Genomic DNA, 19,523 nt, shown 5'->3' with positions numbered 1-19,523 from the left:
CCTTAATGAGCTTGGACCAAACAAGGCTCAACACTTGATACAAGGTGGGTTGCACTTGATCAGTTGAACTACTTGTAGGACATACTTCATGTGCTCTTCATGGGGGTTTGTCCAGGAAGACATTTTAGTTTTTACTAAGGCACCAAAAAGTCATGAGTTAGGTTGAGGACACGTTATTCAGTATGTTTCTCTTCCTCACCTCAAGCCACAATGATTCAAGTACATATCTGCACATTCTAATGTTTCTTACAGTTGTAAATTTCATTCTCATGACTCATGTGCATGTCTTATACTCAGTTCCCAAAATCAGGGTTTTACTGCTACAGACACTTTTTTTTTTTGCCTATCCATAATTTAGATTTATTGAGGTTAAAAGTTAACGCAACAAAATATGTTCTGAAAGGTACATGAAAATATGTCCTAAACACATCAAAATTCTAAAGAGCCTTTACCAACAATCTTCATGGCTACACTTGTTGTAGATTTCATGTTACGATGTTAAAAACTTAAAATTGTTTATCCAAAGGGCCCATCATGCAAGAGACTAATCCGGTTCCAATTATATGTTGTTTCATATAAATAATATACATATATGTCTAAACCTGTCCTCTATTATAAGATGCCCGCCAATAGATAAAAATTTTCCAATATATATATATATATCTTTGATTTGAATTGGGTCCCTTCATGTATCAACAAAAATAGAGTCTCAATCACAGCCAAGTTCTAAATGATAAGTTGGAAGACATGTCCATGTGACACTTCAAGTGCTTATGTCTATCACACAACACCAGCCAATTGCCTCTACACCATTCATTCCACACTTCAGAGATTTTCACACATACTAATCTATATATATATGTTCATGCATGTCATCCAAATACGAACCAAATCCTCACGTCCTCTGATATCAAATCCTTAATTTCTTCACCCTTTTTCTTTGTGATCTTCATCATCTTTCTCGGCAATATAATATAGATAGATTATCATGGCCATTCGTTTGCCCAGTATTATGCATGCTAAGCACATTCTCCGACGCTCAAATTCATTTGGAAAGCAAGTAGCTTCAACATCTATAGATGTTCCAAAAGGCTACATTGCAGTTTATGTTGGAGAGAGCGAAAAGAGGCGCTTTGTAATACCTATATCATTCTTGAACCAGCCTTCATTTCTAGAATTGCTAAGTAAGGCTGAGGAAGAATTTGGATATGATCATCCAATGGGTGGTCTTACAATTCCCTGCAATGAAGACATCTTCATTGATCTCACTTCTCGCTTACATGAATTGTAATATGGTGCCACTAAGATAAAACAGTAGCAACAATTTTGTATATCTATGTAAATTCTTTCTTTCTTTAGGCATAAGTAGAGATGGTGATTGTTCTTCCAGTAAAGATGTTATGAGTAGAAATACTGTAGTCCTTCTCACATTCTCCTGAGAAATATAAAATCGAGTCAACTTTTTGTTGAAAGGGATTCTCTTTAGTTTTTGTGATATTTCTTGTCCTTTTCGTTTGATTTAACATGCCAAGGTTTTTTATGGATAATAGTGATCTGTGCAACTTTTCTTATCCCAGGGTCATTTTCAATGATTTATTGGAAGAATTGTTCTTTTACATACTCAAGATTGTTCTTTCATTTTTTTTAAAGAGTTCAATTGAACCCAAATTATGAAATCATCTAGTTGAGCTGGCTTGGTTTTTCACTGCATGCTAAACTGCAAAATGACATGTCTTAACCAGGAACTCAAATCTCGTGTGGTTAAGCTTATTACTCTTTCTCACTTTGATAATGAGATTGTTAGAATAATGGTTAAAGGATTGAATTCACCCTTTTCTAATAGCTTAAACTTTTAAGAGAACTAGTAATTTATCATAGTTTCAAAGTAGGTGGTCCTAAGTTTGAAGTTTGAACATTGTCTTAACTCAACAATCCATTTAAAAGTTAAAAAACCTATGTTGGGTAAAATAATTAATTCACCTTACTGCAGTATTTTATAAGAGATCATACCAATGGTCAAGGAAAAAACAAGGTAAAAAGAGAGATTGAAATTTGTTTTGAAAGTCATCACCCAAAATGACATGTCTACTGATGATTCCTGTGTTGGTCGCTTGCAATAATTTCATCTCCTATAATGCAATAGTCCTTGATACAGGGTAGGTTCCAGTTGAACTACTTGTAGGACATACTTCATGTGCTCTTCATGGGGGTTTGTCTTACATGTCATTGTACTAAGGCAGCTAAAAGTTGGCAAGTTAGGTTGAGGACATATTATTGAGTATGTTTTCCTTCCTCACCTTAAGCCATGATGATCAATGTACATATCTGCAGTTTGCAAATTCTCATGTTTCTTACTGTTGGAAATTTTACTTTCATTTGTAAACATAAATGAATGCCTTATACTCAGTTGGAGCAAATCTTGGTCTTTACTGATTCAGACAACTTTTTTTTTTCTTTTCTAGGATTTAGATTAAATTGAGGTTGATGGTTAACTCTTAAAATCTGTTATGAGAAGAATATGCCAGGGAGGAATTTTTTTTTCATTTAACATTAGATTGCTAAGGATTTCGTTAGTTGCCTAGTTTAAAACAAAGTGGAAAAGTAGCATCTCGAGTATTTAAAACTCAAGTTCTGGGTAGAAATCGAGTTTCTAATACTTGAGATCTTGAGCTACAAACATCTGACGTGGACTTTTTTCCACATGGAGCCATGTTGAAATCGAGTTTCTAATACTTGATTTGTGATCATATTTCAAACACAAAACACAGACTTAACTTTTATTTCACTTCTCATTCTCACTTAAGCGTCCAGAACACTCTCACTCTCCTTCACACCCAAACATACAAACCCCAAACCCTCACTCTACCAGAGACAAGCGCATCCCATCGGTGGCAGAAAACTCTCGTCTCCTCTCATCGACAACCTCTCACTCAAAACCTCACTTAGCTCTCTCACTGTCTCGCACTGAGGTCAGTAGTAAGACACAGCCCCTCTCCTTCTATATTACTCACAAACATTTGGCAATTCTCCTATCTTTTATCACTACTCCCATTTATTCATTATCAAACCACATCAATCCACTAGGAATTTTGTTTTTCCCTCATTTCCACATAACCCCAAACCAGATACATAAAACACTTAGATTTTATTCCAGTAGAAATCGAGTCTTGCAGACTCGAGATGAGTAGCATTTCCAGAAGAAAATCGAGTCTTAAAGACTCGGTTTTGCTTTGTAGAACTCGAATCTTTAAGACTCGAGGTCTATGTGGCATAATAGTGTCCAACTCAGCAAGTAGGAAGCCAGTCATTAAGCCTCGAGTTTTATATGGAACTTGAGTTTCTAAAACTTGAGATGATAGTTTGCAATTATCTTTCAAACGCATGTTAACTTACTATATTCTATCCCCTTACTATGCTAGTCCCCAAATATCCCCTTCTAGGGAGGCTTTATTAATGGTCCTATTTGATGCAAATAGATGAGACTATACTTGTTGTTAAGTTATAAAATTTGCATTATGTTACAAATGTTGTCTACCAAAAAATAAAAAGATAAGGATATCTTAATTATAGCTAATTGTTTGTCCATAAACCCTATCATACAAGAGGCTGATCCAGTTTCAAATATGTTGTTGTCAAAGGCTATTCAACATATATGTCTAATCCTGTCCTACTGCAATAGATCAGCTAGTGGTTCAGACTTCAGAGTTTTCTCCAATCCAAGTATCTTTCATATCAATGGGGTCCCCTTGTAGCTGGTTGTTGTCTTGGACATGCTAGTGCATAATGTATTACAAATATAAGGTCTCAATCACTACCAAGTTCTTGATTGATGAGTTGGAAGACAGGTCCATGTGATCCTTCAAATGCTTATATCTCTAACGGAACCCCAGCCAATTTTGCCTCTACACCACACATTCCACACAACAGAAATTTTCACACACACCATTCGTCTATATATACACGCAAACATAACATCCAAGCCAAAACAAGTCCTCACACCATCTGATATCAAACCCTTACTTTCAGTTTTCTAAGAAATACTGTACAGCCAGATATCCATGGCTATTCGTTTGCCCAGTATTATGCATGCTAAGCACATTCTCCGACGATCAAACTCATTTAGAAAGAAAGTATCTTCGCCATCTATAGATGTTCCAAAAGGCTACATTACAATATATGTAGGAGAGAGTGAAAGGAGGCGCTTCGTAATTCCTTTAACATTTTTGAACCAGCCTTCATTTCAAGAATTGCTAAGTAAAGCTGAGGAAGAATTTGGATTCGATCATCCAATGGGTGGTCTCACAATCCCCTGCAGTGAAGAGATCTTCATTGATCTCACTTCTCACTTATATGAATTGTGATATGGCGCCACTAAGATAAAACCGCAGAAACAATTTTGTAAATCCATGTAAATTCTTTATTTCTTTTAGGCAGAAGAAGAGATGAGGAATGTCCATTTACTAAAAAAATTACTAATAGAATTATTGCAGTTCCTCTCACATTCTTCAGAAAAAATGTGAAACTGTGAACACATTTGATTGAAAATTTTCCTCTTTTGGTTTGATGATATTTCTAGTCCTTTTTGTTTTATTTATTTTTGCATCATTTTCTATGAAACACGCATACTGCAGTCAAGTCCAGCAAAGACTAATAATGCATGCAAGGCTTAGTTTTCAATAATCATATGATCATATACATTTTCTTTTAATATTTATCACATGGTCGTTTTCTCCTTCATTTCTTTATTGTTGATTTTCCATTTTATTTGTCCACTGAGACTAATTAGGTAAAAGGGAAAGGGTTATTTGTGGAGCCTACTTAGCTTATTTACTTATGTGCAATTTTTTAAATCCTCACTTTTTATAGGTAAAAATCTATAGTTTTGCCCTTTTTATGCAAATCAAAACCAACACAATAAAAGGAATCAAAATGTCTTTAACCCTTGACCATATCTGTTTCAGTTTTGTTTTCAATGTTTCAGCTTGGTTAGCAGATCAAATTTGAGTAGTAACTAGTAAGTATGATGTCTTTTTGGATAATATTTAATATATGCAGACAAATAAATTAGTATAAATTGTTAAATGTGCCGTTTTTCTAAAGATTGGACCCTTATAAGTTGTAAGGCTTACAAAGTGGATGTCCAATGTACCCAAATCTCATGAGGCTAAGGTTGTTACTCTTACTTTGGATGTTTTGTAATTTGACCATAACAACAGTCAAGGAAACAAGGGAGAAAAGGTGAAGAATTTTGTTTTGCCGGTAGTCAACTCCCAAATTGACTTGTATACTGATGATTTTTGTGCCAGTTGCTAGCAAAAAATTCATATCTTATAATGTCATATATTGTCCTTCACATGGTGTGGGTTGCAGTTGAACTACTTGTAGGACATAGTTCATGTGCTTGTCATAGGGGTTTGTCCTGGAAGTTACTATACCGAGACACCAAAAATTCGGTGACATGTTATTGAGTACGTTTCTCCTCCTCACCTCAAGCCACAATGATTTATGTACATATCTGCAGAATCTCATGTTTCATAAAGTTGGAAATTCACTCTCAAGAACATTACTTATATTTAGAATGTTGAGAAAATTAGGGTCTATGTATTATGTATATTGTATACTCTGTTGAGAAAATTAGGATCTTTACTGCTATAGATAATTTTTCATTCTTTTGCTTTTCCATAAAGTTTTTTTTTTTTTTGATAAGTAACTTAAAATTTTATTGAAAGAACACAGCCCCATACATAGGAAATGTACGAAAGAGGCAAAAACATCAAGAAATCAAAGTACAATGATCAAGCAACCCAAAAAGGGAAATACAAGAAAAAGAAGGTAAAACCAAACACCATTCGAGAAGAGTAGAAAAGAAAAAAGACTTAAACTCAAGAATGGACCGTTCACGATCCTCAAAGCTTCTCGAATTCCATTCCCGCCAGATACACCACATCAAACAGTGCGGCACAATCCTCCAAATAACTATATTATGATGTCGCTTGAAGTTGCAAGACCAGCAATCCAACAAATCTGCTACCCTTTGCGGCATCATCCAACGAATACCAAACAAGCATAAGATCATACTCCACATCTCAAATGCAATAGGACAATGAAGGAGGAGATGATCTACAGATTCCCCACACCTTTTGCACATAAAACACCACTCAATAACAACAAAGTGCCTCTTCCTAAGATTATCTATAGTTAAAATCTTGCCTAAAGCCGCAGTCCAAGAGAAAAAAGCAACCCGAGGAGGAACCTTCGATTGCCACACGATAAAGTTAATGATTAACACATCAAAATTTGTTCCAAAGAGAACATGATGTCCTATAACACATCAAATTTCCAAGGAGCCTTTATTAACATTAGTATTGGGTAAACTTGTAAGTTAGGTTTGCATGATGTTACAAATGTTCTCTACCCAAAAAAAATAAAAGAACACACACACATAAATGCAGGTCATAGTTTATCCAAAAGGTCCATCATTCACAAGACTAATCCAGTTCCAATTATATATTGTTTCCTATAAATAAGAGACATATATGTCTAAACCTGTCGTCTATTATAAGAGGTCAGCCAATAGGTCAGAATTTTTTCTAATCCACATATCTTTCATTTGAACTGGGTCCCTTCTTGTACCAACAAATATAGTGTATCAATCACTGCCAGATTCTTGATGATGAATTGGAAGACAAGTCCATGTGACCCTTCAAGTGCTTATACCTATCACACAACCCCGGCCAATTTCCTCAATGCCAGATGTTCACACATTCTATTCTTCTATATATATGCACACACATATCATCAAAATCCAAAACCAAGACTTCACATCCTCTGATATCAAATCCTTACTTTCTTCTCCCTTTGCTTTGTGATCTTCATCATCTTTCTCAGCAATACCATGGTCATTCGTTTGCCCGGTATTATGAATGCTAAGCATATTCTTCGACGATCAAACTCATTTGGAAAGCAAGTAGCTTCAACACCTATAGATGTTCCAAAAGGCTACATTGCAGTATATGTTGGAGAGAGCGAAAAGAGGCGCTTTGTAATTCCTATATCATTCTTGAACCAGCCTTCTTTTTTAACATTGCTAAGTAAGGCTGAGGAAGAATTTGGGTACGATCATCCAATGGGTGGTCTCACAATTCCCTGCAGCGAAAACATCTTCATTGATCTTACTTCACGCTTACATGAATTGTAAAACGGTGCCACTAAAAGAAAACTGCAGAAACATTTTTGTAAATTCTTTATTTCTTGAGGCAGGAGAGAGATGGGGATTGTCTATCTACTATAGATTTTGCAAATAGAATTACTGCAGTCCCTCTCAAATTCTCCAGTGAAATGTAAAATTGAGACGCCTTCTAGTTGAAATTGATTCTCTTTAGATTCTATGATATTTCTACTCCCTTTAAATTAAATTTAACTTGGCATGATGTTTCTATGGATAAGTGATCTATGCAACTTTTCTCATCTCAGAGTCATCCTAAATGATTTATTGGAACAATATTCTTTTAGGTACTCAAAAATGTTCTTCCATTGTTCAAAGAGTTCAATTGAACCCAAATGATAAAATCATCAAACTGAACCGGTTTTTGGATTGCACTTTGCACTACAAGTCAAACCACAAACATAATTGAAATGAATGGATTTTTTTTATTTCTATTTCTATCTACTCTTATCTTCTTGAAAAGAGTGAGCAACTTATGACAATGTATCTTGTAAAGCTGCATAAAACAAAAGCGTTTCAAATGAACAACCAAACACAAGGTTAATACCTTTCAAATTTTTTCCTCTAATTCCTCCATGGATCCTTTATATTTTGTTTTCAGAATTGTAGATTATAAAATTTCATCCAAAATAAAGGAATTTACTACCATCTAAACCCTTTAAGTTCAAGGTTGCTTCTCAATTTGTCCCTTAACTATGAAACTTGTAATTTTCATGTATTGCAATAATATCAATATGCCCCTTCCATCAACATTCATTTAGAATCTTGCTGTTAACCTATGCAAAACACACAGTCTTTTGGATAGAAAAATGACATTGATTGTAGTCAGGTTAATACAATAGCAAAAATGTGACAGATCATAACAGAATGATCACTTTGACATTGTTACCATAGTCAAGGGTATAAATTGCAAGTTTTGAAAGTAGAGGGACCGATTCAGAAGCAACTCTAAACTTAGAGGGTGCAAATTACTTTTCTTTTTTTCATCACTGACTCAGAATCTCAGATATCATGCAGGTTGAACTCAACTCTTCAAAACTGGTTCCATGAGCTAGTAAAATATTCCAAAGCAATATCTTAAAGTTTTAACTAGGCTAAAAGATGCATGATATTACAAATGTAGGTAATATTTATCCAAAAAGAAAATCATTGAAGAGGGTAATATGATCCCCAACTTTATATTATTGTCAAGAACTAAAAGACGTGTCAACCTGTCCTCTATAAAAACTTGACCAGTATTTCAGAGTTTTCTCCAATCCACATATCTTTGATTTCAAACTACTCCTTTTTAGGTTGTTCTCCCAGCAGGGTTGGGCAAAACGTGTCCCAACAAAGATATAGACTGTGTCATTACAAAAGTTCTTGATGATGGCTTAGAATACAGGTCCATGTGATCCTCCATATGCTAAAGTTTCTCACAGGACCCCAGCCAATTGCCTCTTCACTGTTCACTCAACATTTCAGAGATTTTCACCCACACCATTCAGGTCAGCCAGTTGTTCATAGTTTTCTCCACTCCACATTTCTCTGATTTCAACTGTGTCCCTTGTACCCAGAAGGGTTTGGGAAAAATGTCCCAACAAATATAGTCTCATTCACTACCAAAGTTCTTGATGCTGAGTTAGAAGACAAGTCCATGTGATCCTTCAAATGCTCATGTCTCTAACAGGACCCCAGCCAATTGCCTCTACACCATTCACTCCACATTTCAGAGATTTTCACACACAACATTCATCTATATATATAAACACATATATCATCGAAGCCAAAACAAGTCCTCACATCCACTGATATCAAATTCTTACTGTCTTCTCCCTTTGCTGTTGTGATATTCATCATCTTCATCCACAATACAGATAGATAGACATGGCTATTCGTTTGCTCAATATTATGCATGCTAAGCACATTCTCCGACGATCAAAATCATTTGGAAAGCATGTAGCTTCAACATCTATAGAGGTCCCAAAAGGCTACATTGCAGTATATGTTGGAGAGAGAGAAAGAAGGCGCTTTTTAATTCCTATATCATTCTTAAATCATCCTTCATTTCAAGAATTGCTAAACATGGCTGAGGAAGAATTTGAATTTGAACATCCAATGGGTGGTCTCACAATTCCCTGCAATGAGGACATTTTCATTGATCTCACTTCTTGCTTACATGAATTGTGATAAGGCACCACTAAGATAGCGGAGGCAATTTTGTAAATCCATTTATACTCTTTATTTCTTTAGACAGCACAGGAGAGATGGGGATTGTCTATTTATCCACTAGAAACATTACAAATAGAATCATTGTAGTTCCTCTCCAATTCTTCAGAAAAATGTAGAACGGATAACACCATTTATTTGAAATTGATCCTCTTTAATTCTATGATATTTCTAGTCCCTTTAATTTGGCATGGTTTTCTGTGGACTCTTTTTTTATCCCAAGTCATCTTCAGTGATTTATTAGAAAACTTTGAAGTTTGAAGTACTCAATATTCTTCTATTGTTCACAGAGTTCAATTAAAACCAAAATGATGATAATATCAAACTCAAATTTATCTAAATGAAACAGTGAATTATTTCTCCTTGGTTTGTTTTTTCCTGATAGTGTCATAGTAATTTAAAAGTTCATAGTCAGCTTCAATTTTGAACATAATGACCATTTTGCACTTTATTGAGAAAATGAGTTTCTTTACCGGTAACTTTATTTGTTTGATTTTATTTTTTCCCCTGGATTGAGATATCATGCAAGTTGAGAACTAGACTCTACAAAAATTGGTTCATAGAGAATATTCCATAGCGGTTATCTTCAAATTTCAACTGTGTAAAAAGATGCAGGATCTTACAAATGTAGGTAATTGTTTATCCAAAGGGCATATTATTGAAGGGACTTATCTGGTCCCAGTTAGACATTTGTTTCAACCTGTCCCATTTAATTATAAGTGATCAGCCAGTTGTTCAGAATTTCTCATTCCACATATCCTTGATTCACCTGGGTCCCTTTTAGGTTCTCTGCCAGAAAATCTTGGCCAAAACATGTTCTAACAAATATTGAGTAGACACTACTCACTACCAAGTTATTGGTTATTAGCTGAAAGACAGGTCCATGTGATCCTTCAAATGCTCATGTCTCTCACCAATTCCCACCCAAATGCCTCTACACCACTCACTTCAAATTTCAGAAATTTTCACATACACCATGCACCTATATATACACATACATATCATTCCACAGCCACAAGTCTTCACATCCTCTGGTATCAAATCCTTACTTCTTCCTCCTCCTCATTTGTGATCTTTGCCATTTTTCAGGCAATAATAGAGACAGATAACAATGCTATTCGTTTGCTTGGTATTATACATGCTATGCACATTCTCCGTCAAATAAACTCATTTTCAAAACATGCAGCTTCCAAATCTTTAGATGTTCCAAAAGGCTACCTTGCAGTATATGTTAGAGAAAGTGAAAAGAAGCGATTTGTGATTCCTATTTCGTTCTTGAACCAGCCGACATTTCAACAATTGCTAAACAAGGCTGAGGAAGAATTTGGATTTGATCATCCAATGGGTGGTCTCACAATTCCTTGCAGTGAAGATATCTTCATTGATCTCACTTCTTGCTTACATGAATTGTGATATGCCAGCAAAAAAATGAAAAGAATAGAAAATTTTGTAAATCCAAGTACATTCTTTAATTCTTTTAAGAAGAAGAGGAGATGGATATTGTTTATCAGCAAAAAATGTCAGAAATTGAATTATTGCAGTTCCTCCACATTCTTCAGGAAAAAATGTATAATTGAGAACACCTTTTAGTTGAAACCAATCCTCATTGAGTCTATGATATTTCAAGTCCCTTTTCTTAAATTTGATTTGTCATGGTTTTCTATGGATAATAGTTTATGCAGCTTTTATGCAATCCCAAAGTCATCTTCAGATATTTTTTTGAGTAACTTTCCTTTTTTAGTACTCAATTGTCTTCCATTGTTCATAGAGTTCAGTTAAACCAATTACGATGTCATCAAACTCAGCTTTATCTGAATGAAACAATGACTCATTTCTCCATGTCACTGTATACTTTTTTTTTATAGTAAACATGTCACTGTATACTTGGTTTTGTCTTTTTGGTTGGTAATTTAGAAGTTTAAAATAGTTGCAGATCCACACAATGCGTGAGAATAAATAATTATTTTGTAATTGTAATATAATGTATAATTTTTTTCTCTAAAATTTATTGAAGATAATTTGTTCTTTCCAAAAATTAAACAATTTCTATTCAATCCAATTAGGTCTACTTTGGCCCCATTCCATCCAATTTGGTCCACTTTGTCCACTCATTCAATTTTGATCCCCTTTGGTCCATTTTGGATTCATTAGGCCTTAAATTGATTCTCTTGACAAGTTGCCTTCTCAGATTTAGCTTTAAAAAAATTATATAATTTTTGGGTTGAAAAATATGAAATTTTATCATATTTAGGCTAAACTCTTTAGTTTTGAGTTAAAAAATACAAAATAAAAAATATATATATTAAAAATTAGAAATATGAGCCCTAAAAATGTGATAAAAATTATATATATTCAAAAGTCCTATTCGGTCCATTATGCCCTCTTCGGTCCACTTCAATTTTATTAGGTCCTTTTCAACCCACATTGGTCCAATTCGGTCCACATTGATCCTATTCGATTCATTCTGTCCATTTTGGTCCACTTCCATCCTATTTGGGCCATTCAGTCCTCTTAGTCTTATTCGGTCCATTCTGTCCACTTTAGTTCTATTCGGTTCACATTGGTCCTATTCAGTCCATTACGTCTACTTTGGACCTAATCTGTCCATTCATTCTTATTCAGTCCCCTTCAATCCTATTCAGTGTAAATTGGTCCACTATGTTCTATTCACTCTACTTAGGTCTTATTCAGTCCAATTCGGTCCACCTTATTCCCATTCAGTCCTATTTTGTCCATTCAGTCCAATTTGTTTATTTGGTCCATTTGTGGCCACATCGGTCCAATTCGGTCAATTTTGGTCAACTTTGGTCCATTTTTGTGGACTTACCTATAGGGAAAATGCATGTTTAGGTTGAGAGCACTTATTTTAAATCTAAATTTATTAAAAAGTATATGGATCTCAAACTCGTAATATCTAAAATCTTAAGTATAGTATTTATTATTACTACACTTTTGTTAAACCACATTAACGTAGCATTTCACACCACTTCTATCCGGCTAAATTTAAATGAAAGTCTTTATAAACATGAATGCTATGAATATACAAATCTAATCTTTAAGACAGTTACTCTTTTTTTTTTTAAAGTCATTACTTCTAAATGAATTGTATGAAGTTAATTATACTTTCAAGCAGAATAAATATATATATATATATATATATATATATATTAAATAAATTTGTACTGAATATGATAATCAAAACTTATAACGAACTTATACTGAATATGTTTAATTTATTCTCTAAATTTTATTGTACATAATTTATTCTCCCTAAAAATTAAACAATTTCAAAAAGTAATTTCCATCACTCTATTTTTACAAATATATAATTTAATCATTTTTTTACGTTTTTATTGATATTATTCTTTTTTGAAATGATCCACATTTTTTTTTAACAATTGTTATTATGCATTATATTTTTTTTCAAAATTATTATTCAAATTCTCATTCTTTTAAGGAGATTATTATAATAACTAAAACTTATCATATAATTACAATTGATAGTACTCTTAACCCAAACTTGTATTTTCTCATTCTTAAGTAGGTACACCAAATTGGACAAAAGTGATTAGAAATAAACCAAATGGACTGAATATACCGAAATGGACTAAATGGACCGAATCGACCGAATTGCACAGAATGGACCGAAGTGGACTGAAAAGGACCTAATAAGACTAAATAGACCGAATCTCATTGAATTGATCGAAGTAGACCGTATGGACCTAATTGAACTGAAGTGAATCAAAGTAGACCAAATTAGACCGAAATGACCAAGTGGACTGAAGTAGATCGAAGTGGACCAAAATGGACCGAATGCCAATCTGTAATTAGCATGGTCAAGATTGTGCTTTGATATAAACTCAAATTTTTACTTCCAAAATAATCAAGTATTAACTCAGAGAAAAATCAAATCGAAACTATAAGAGAGAGAGATACTACTTGTAATGGGGAACTAAAAAATACAACACCAAAACATATGGACCCAAAATAAAGTTTTGAAAATCACAATGAAAGAATAAAAAATAAAGAGAGAGAGAGAGAATAACCACTTTTTCAAGAGAGAATAATAAGAAAATTGTAGAAAATAATGTAAGAAAAAAAAAAGTAGAAATAAAAAATATAGTAATAAACACTAAATTACCTAGGTCATGTTATGTGATGTGATAAAATAATATTATATTCTTATATACTATATTTATAATGTAATAGGATAACATCTATGAAATCAAAGAGAAGAAAAATTATAACAACTTAAAAACACAACTTAATCACATTAATCCAAAGTAGAGTTCCAAATAATACAAAAATTTATCAACGTAGTAGATGTTGAGGCATGTGTAAATTAAGGAGGTGATAGAGAGTATGATTTTGGATAGGATAGAATTATGGAGATTAATATATGTGAATGACTCCTATTAGTGTTTGTGGTTTTGTGACTAAGGTTTTGTTGCCCATTCATATATGCAGGTTGAGAATCAAACTCTACAAAATTGGTTCCAAGAGAATATTCCAAAGCAGTTAAGTTTTCATTCGATAAAAAGAAGTAAAATCTTACTAGTGTAGGTAGTTATTTATCCAAAGCGAATGTCATTGGAGACGCTAATCTGTTGCCTATTCTTGTTAAGAAATATTAGGCATATATGTCTCAACCTGTCCTCTAATATAAGAGGGTCACCCATTATTTTGAGTATTCTCCAATCCACATATCTTTGGTGTCAACTGGGTCCCTTGTAGGTTGTTCTCCAGATAAATTTGGACAAAGTGTGTGCCAACAAATATGAAGTCTCAATCACTACCAAGCTGTTGATAATTAGTTGGAAGACAAGTCCATGTGATCTTTCAAATGCTTATGTCTCACCAAGTCTACCCAAATGATTCTACACCACTCAATCCAGATTTCAGAGATTTTCACATGCACCATGCTTATAATATATATACACACACACAAACATATCATTCCACATCCAAAACAAGTCCTCATATCCTCTAGTGTCATATCCTCACTTTTCCTCCTCCCATCTCATTGTGATCTTCACCATTTTTCAGGCAATAATAGAGACAGATAGCAATGGCTATTCGTTTTCCTGGTATCATACATGCTAAGCACATTCTCCGAAGAACAAACTCATTTTCAAAGCAAGCAGCTTCAACATCTTTAGATGTTCCAAAAGGCTACCTTGCAGTATATGTTGGAGAGAGTGAAAAGAAGCGATTTGTGATTCCTATTTCATACTTGAACCAGCCCACATTTCAACAACTGCTAAAAAAGGCCGAGGAAGAATTTGGATTTGATCATCCAATGGGTGGTCTCACAATTCCTTGCAGTGAAGACATGTTCATTGATCTCACTTCTCGCTTAGATGAATTGTAACATGCAGCATTAAAATAGATGAGCAGTGACAATTTTGTAAATTTTTATTTAAATTTTTTAGTTCCTTTTGGCAGAAGAAGAGTTGGGCATTGTATACCCATTAAAATATTACAATTAGAAATATTGCATTTTCTCTCACATTTTTCTGTCGAAGTGTTGAATGCAAAACATTATTGAGTTAAAATTGTCCCTCTTTAGATTCTACAACAATTATTTGTTGGCTATGTGGAGCCTAGTTTGTCTTTGATCCAAATTATGACCGGACCTGATATAAAATTACTACAGTTTTTAATGAGAGATTTTTATAAGGCTTACTTCATGAAGCGGAAGCTTGGGGGAATATTTTTGACCCATTTTTAGCCCATTGTGAATCCTCTATGTGGGATATAAATACTATCATTTCAGATTAGAGTTTGATTTGTGTTGTTTTGAGTGAGAAATATTATACTGTTGCATTTTGTTTGTATTTTTCTCTAGAAAAAAAAAAAAAAAGAAATCACTTCAACTATATGGACTAAAGCAAATTGACAAACCACATAATTTCTTTTGTCAAATCTGGGAATTCGGTATATTCCCAACAATCCCCCGCCCCCCAAATTTGTTTCATGTAACAAGGGCATATATAAAAATATATATACTTACTGTTCAGTCCATTTTGGTCATTTTGGTTGATGTCGGTCTATTTCGGTCCAGTATGGTCTTTTCGGTCTATTTGATTTTATAACGGTAATAACTGAAATAACCAAAGTTACCAAGCTGCCCCTGTGAGTCTGTAAATAACATATATTTTACATCGAACACCTAGACTTCAAAGTTTATAATTTCTATGTCCAACCAATGCCACTTCCAAAATACACAAATCGTAGATTCTATCACTGGATTCTTAAACCATTGTTCTCAAAGTAGGAATCTTAGGGACATTAAGAAGCTCCACGCTCATCTACTTAGAACAGGCTTGCTCTTTATTTCCCTTAATTTTCATACTGAACTCATCCATTCATACACCACATGCCTTCACAGAAACAACCCTCAAACCCTGACCAACTTCTTCAAATGCATGAATCCCAAGAACCCAATCCCCTTTAATGTTATATTATCCGGCTTTAGCCGAAATGGGTTGGCATTTAATGCACTAAAAACCTTTTCTTTCATGCACATCTATGGTGTGCCTATAGATACATATACTTTGTGTAGCTCTTTAACTGCTTCCTCTTCTATCAGAAATGTTAAATTTGGTCAGCAGGTACATGCCCTTGTGGCTAAATCCGGTTGGTCATCCAGTGTTTTTGTGGGAAGTGCTCTGGTTGATTTGTATTCAAAGTCGTTGGTTATTGATGATGCAGAAGGGGTGTTTGATGAAATTCCTGAGAAAAACAGTGTGTGCGCTAATGCACTGTTGTCAGGTTATGGGGAGGCCAAGATGTGGCTTGAGGGACTTAAACTGGTTCGTAAGATGCCCATGTTGAATTTGGAGTATGATCACTTCACATTGTCAGCAATATTGCGGGCATGCGCTGGACTATCTGCAATTGAATTCGGGATGCAGGTGCACGCCTATTTGATTCGTAGAATATATGATGTGGGAAAGGATGTGTTTCTTCAGAGTTCATTGATTGAAATGTACGGAAAGTGTGGCCTAGTAGGGAAGGCTTGGCAAGTCTTTAATTTGGCAGGAATTGGGAAAGGAAAAGAGCATCAAAGGGATGTTGTTTTATGGACTTCAATGCTTGGTGTATATGGTAGAACTGGACACAATGAAGAAGTTGTTAGATTATACCAAGAGATGTTAAAGGAAGGGATTAAACCAGATGAGGTGGCATTTGTGACAGTCCTATCTGCTTGTGATCACACTGGCCAAGTGAACCTTGGAGTTGAGTTATTCAAATCCATGACTCATGACTTCGGGTTGGACCCTGGCCCTGAGCATTACAGTTGTCTGATTGACTTGCTTTGTAGGGCTGGTCAGTTGGATAGGGCATTGAGGCTGGTGAATGAGATGGTCCATAAAGGACATGGAAGTTGCAGCGTTTCCATGTGGGGGGCTTTGCTTAGCGCCTGCAAGGATTGCGGAAATATAGAGTTGGGCAAGTTGGCTGCTCAAAGGGCAATTGACTTGGATCCTCAGAATGTGGGGGTTTATATTATGTTATCAAATTTATATGCCAAGTTGGGTATGTGGAATGAGATTGAGCAGTTGAGGGAACTGATGAAAGAGAGAGGGTTAAAGAAAGATGTTGGATGTAGTTGGATTTAGGTCACATGATTCTGAAAGAGAAACATATGGAGCATTTGAGGTTTCCTTGTTAAGAGATACCATGATACTGCCTTTAAACTCAAATTGTGATGTTGCAAGTAGTCAAATGGTAGCATCTAAAGTCGAAACAAGAAGTGAAAAAAGGGAATAGGTCTGGAATTGACAAGTTCTTGGAGAATTATTGCATTAATCAAAACAAAAGTGAAGCTAGGACCTTACTTTACACCTTTTTTGTTCTCATAGTTGATCATAATCTTTAAAAAAATCATCCTTTGAACTTCATTTAGTGCTTCCGGCCAAAATATCAAAATAGAACTTCAATCAGTTGGTGTCTTCTGTAGGCTGATTGTGCTGAATGCAACTGCATATGCTCTTAATTTGGTGCAGATTGGCATCTAAGATATAAGCAATACAGGCAGTAGGCATGTACTTTGGGATGCTCTCAACCAAACAATCCTGTGCACAAGACTCATACCAGTAACTTCGTGAGCAGGTTAGCACTTTTCAACCTAACAAACAAATGCATCATCAATCAAGTTTCATCAGGGATTTTATCTCTCTGTAAGAAATGGTTGGTTGATTCACGATATATAATGGGACTTTGCATTTGTGCTCACATAATTAGTTGTGTATATAGACATATACACACTTCTCCTTCATTGTTCTTGTACTTGGATGAAAGGGACCTCCACCTCAGTTTTGTGAATTGAAGTAATAAAATGACTCATTTGATCTTCTCTAGCATTTAATTGGGAATTCTGAACCACCATTCAATTTGTGGCTGTGAAAATAATGGGTGGGTGCTGCTTTAATTTCTCTCAGCTTTCAATGATCAACTTTCTTGTAAAGGATCTGCCCTTGAGCAAAAGAAAAAAAGTCTTGTAAAGAATCCCTAAAGTTGCCGATCATGGGCTGATTCATCAAAATATATGGACCCATGAATGAATGATTCAAACTTTTGAGTCAGCCTCTTGCATAAGAACCCAACCACACAAGCATCTTGAGTTCTCTTCTTTGTCGTCATCATCATGTTTTGAGCAGAGTAACTTTCACATCTAACATATTCAGGAGCTTGCAATGATGGTTCACATAATTGCACCCAACTGAACAAACTAACATTGCTGCTAAGTATTTAATCTCAAATATACTCATCAAAAGAAAGAAATCGCAATAATTAACTTTAATTTTTTTTTTTTTTTTTGGTTAAAGGTCTCATATCGACAAGACAACAACACTTGTCATGCCATTCATTTTTCCCCCCCTAAATAGTTATAAGGGATTAGTAGATACAGCTCATAAGTGTAAGCCTTAAACTCCCTTCAAAATGAATACTCTAGTCTCACTTATCCGTTGCTAAACCCAAAGTTGGGACTGTAAATCATTCCAGCCAAGCTGAGTATTAAAAGTTCAAGCTTATTCATTTAATTTTGTTTCAAACATGAATCGAGCTAGAGCTTATTTCAAAATAAGATTACATATTCAAATTTGGTTCATTTTCTTGATATACAAACTCAAGCCTATTCAAAAACTACTTAATTAACTTACTCTTTTTCCATATATAGTCAAACCATGACTAAAATGTTTTATCGATTCACAAATCTATGAACATCACCACGAATGGATTGTTTATGTTATCAATAAACTACAAATAATAATTGGATATGATATCATATGAACATATTTACAAACTTATATAATGCAATCTCAAGTCTATATACATATATATTTTGACAAGTATACATTATAATTAGATTAAGCCTCATCTTCACAAATTTTTTCATGAACACATTATTACGTTTGAGTTTGGCTCGTTTAGTAGTTAAATCCAAATAAAACAAACAAATATGAACAAGCTTTTCCCCGAACCAAACTCAAGTGCTTCATAAACAATTTGGTTAATTAATAGCCCTAAGCATGAAGTGTCATGAAAAACAATAATTATCTTATGCACAACATATGCTACATCTTTCTCAGAGCATCTAGACGACGACAACAACAACAATAAGCCTTATTCCTAAAATTTTATGGTCAAATATATATTCTCAACAAATAAGTTAAGAGTGGACTACATGTATTTTTTTTATTTTTTTTCCTTTGTTTTATTATATTTTAATTCATATTTTCTATAACTTTCTTCATTGCACGTCTTTTTTTTAAATTACTTTTACTAATGTTATTTTACGTCTTTCTATAGCATTTTTTTTTTTTTTGAACATCTCACACTTTCTAACCAATGCATTAATTACTCTCATAGCACATAGGCAAGAAAAAAACTAATAGAGAATTTACAAGTCTAGCCTTGGCTTTTGGTTTAGGTTGGTGTTTGGTTTGACAAAAATTGATTTTTGGAAAAGATTTTCCACATCTACGGGTGTTTAGGGCTACTAAAAATGTTGATCAACCAAAAATTATTTTCCAATTCACCGTAAAATAATAGCACTTATAGCGGAAATTGGTTTACACCT

General features: G+C 34.3%; 6 protein-coding genes and 1 pseudogene across 7 annotated transcripts; all 7 read left to right on the top strand.

Annotated features, from left to right (window-relative positions):
• The first annotated feature begins 900 nt into the window (after nt 1-900).
• Nucleotides 901-1,449, top strand: LOC115967472 (auxin-responsive protein SAUR23-like). The gene has a single exon (XM_031086569.1). It carries the CDS (start codon nt 989-991, stop codon nt 1,289-1,291), a length of 303 nt encoding a protein of 100 aa, XP_030942429.1. The 5' UTR covers nt 901-988; the 3' UTR covers nt 1,292-1,449.
• Nucleotides 1,450-4,002: 2,553 nt separating this feature from the next.
• On the top strand, nt 4,003-4,443 carry LOC115967474 (auxin-responsive protein SAUR23-like). The gene has a single exon (XM_031086572.1). It carries the CDS (start codon nt 4,059-4,061, stop codon nt 4,359-4,361), a length of 303 nt encoding a protein of 100 aa, XP_030942432.1. The 5' UTR covers nt 4,003-4,058; the 3' UTR covers nt 4,362-4,443.
• A 2,380-nt stretch (nt 4,444-6,823) lies between these two features.
• Nucleotides 6,824-7,352, top strand: LOC115967471 (auxin-responsive protein SAUR23-like). The gene has a single exon (XM_031086568.1). The coding sequence runs from the start codon at nt 6,896-6,898 to the stop codon at nt 7,196-7,198; it is 303 nt and encodes a 100-aa protein (XP_030942428.1). The 5' UTR covers nt 6,824-6,895; the 3' UTR covers nt 7,199-7,352.
• A 1,662-nt stretch (nt 7,353-9,014) lies between these two features.
• On the top strand, nt 9,015-9,519 carry LOC115967476 (auxin-induced protein 15A-like). The gene has a single exon (XM_031086574.1). The coding sequence runs from the start codon at nt 9,092-9,094 to the stop codon at nt 9,392-9,394; it is 303 nt and encodes a 100-aa protein (XP_030942434.1). The 5' UTR covers nt 9,015-9,091; the 3' UTR covers nt 9,395-9,519.
• Nucleotides 9,520-10,336: 817 nt separating this feature from the next.
• LOC115966992 (auxin-responsive protein SAUR23-like) lies at nt 10,337-11,121 on the top strand. Its single transcript, XM_031086113.1, has one exon. The coding sequence runs from the start codon at nt 10,337-10,339 to the stop codon at nt 10,844-10,846; it is 510 nt and encodes a 169-aa protein (XP_030941973.1). The 3' UTR covers nt 10,847-11,121.
• A 3,284-nt stretch (nt 11,122-14,405) lies between these two features.
• LOC115967467 (auxin-responsive protein SAUR21-like) lies at nt 14,406-14,988 on the top strand. The gene has a single exon (XM_031086566.1). It carries the CDS (start codon nt 14,502-14,504, stop codon nt 14,802-14,804), a length of 303 nt encoding a protein of 100 aa, XP_030942426.1. The 5' UTR covers nt 14,406-14,501; the 3' UTR covers nt 14,805-14,988.
• A 625-nt stretch (nt 14,989-15,613) lies between these two features.
• On the top strand, nt 15,614-17,164 carry LOC115967464 (annotated as a pseudogene). Its single transcript, XR_004086462.1, has one exon. The product of XR_004086462.1 is annotated as a putative pentatricopeptide repeat-containing protein At3g23330 (transcript).
• Nucleotides 17,165-19,523: the final 2,359 nt, after the last annotated feature.

This window comes from Quercus lobata, chromosome 11 (assembly GCF_001633185.2).
Source record: "Quercus lobata isolate SW786 chromosome 11, ValleyOak3.0 Primary Assembly, whole genome shotgun sequence".
Lineage (NCBI taxonomy): Eukaryota > Viridiplantae > Streptophyta > Magnoliopsida > Fagales > Fagaceae > Quercus > Quercus lobata.
This window is presented reverse-complemented; position numbering and strand designations above follow the sequence as displayed.

Excerpts from the sequence above, each read along its gene's own strand:
- LOC115967472 (XM_031086569.1), top strand. The coding sequence starts at position 989 with ATGGCCATTCGTTTGCCCAGTATTATGCATGCTAAGCACATTCTCCGA.
- LOC115967474 (XM_031086572.1), top strand. The coding sequence starts at position 4,059 with ATGGCTATTCGTTTGCCCAGTATTATGCATGCTAAGCACATTCTCCGA.
- LOC115967471 (XM_031086568.1), top strand. The coding sequence starts at position 6,896 with ATGGTCATTCGTTTGCCCGGTATTATGAATGCTAAGCATATTCTTCGA.
- LOC115967476 (XM_031086574.1), top strand. The coding sequence starts at position 9,092 with ATGGCTATTCGTTTGCTCAATATTATGCATGCTAAGCACATTCTCCGA.
- LOC115966992 (XM_031086113.1), top strand. The coding sequence starts at position 10,337 with ATGTCTCTCACCAATTCCCACCCAAATGCCTCTACACCACTCACTTCA.
- LOC115967467 (XM_031086566.1), top strand. The coding sequence starts at position 14,502 with ATGGCTATTCGTTTTCCTGGTATCATACATGCTAAGCACATTCTCCGA.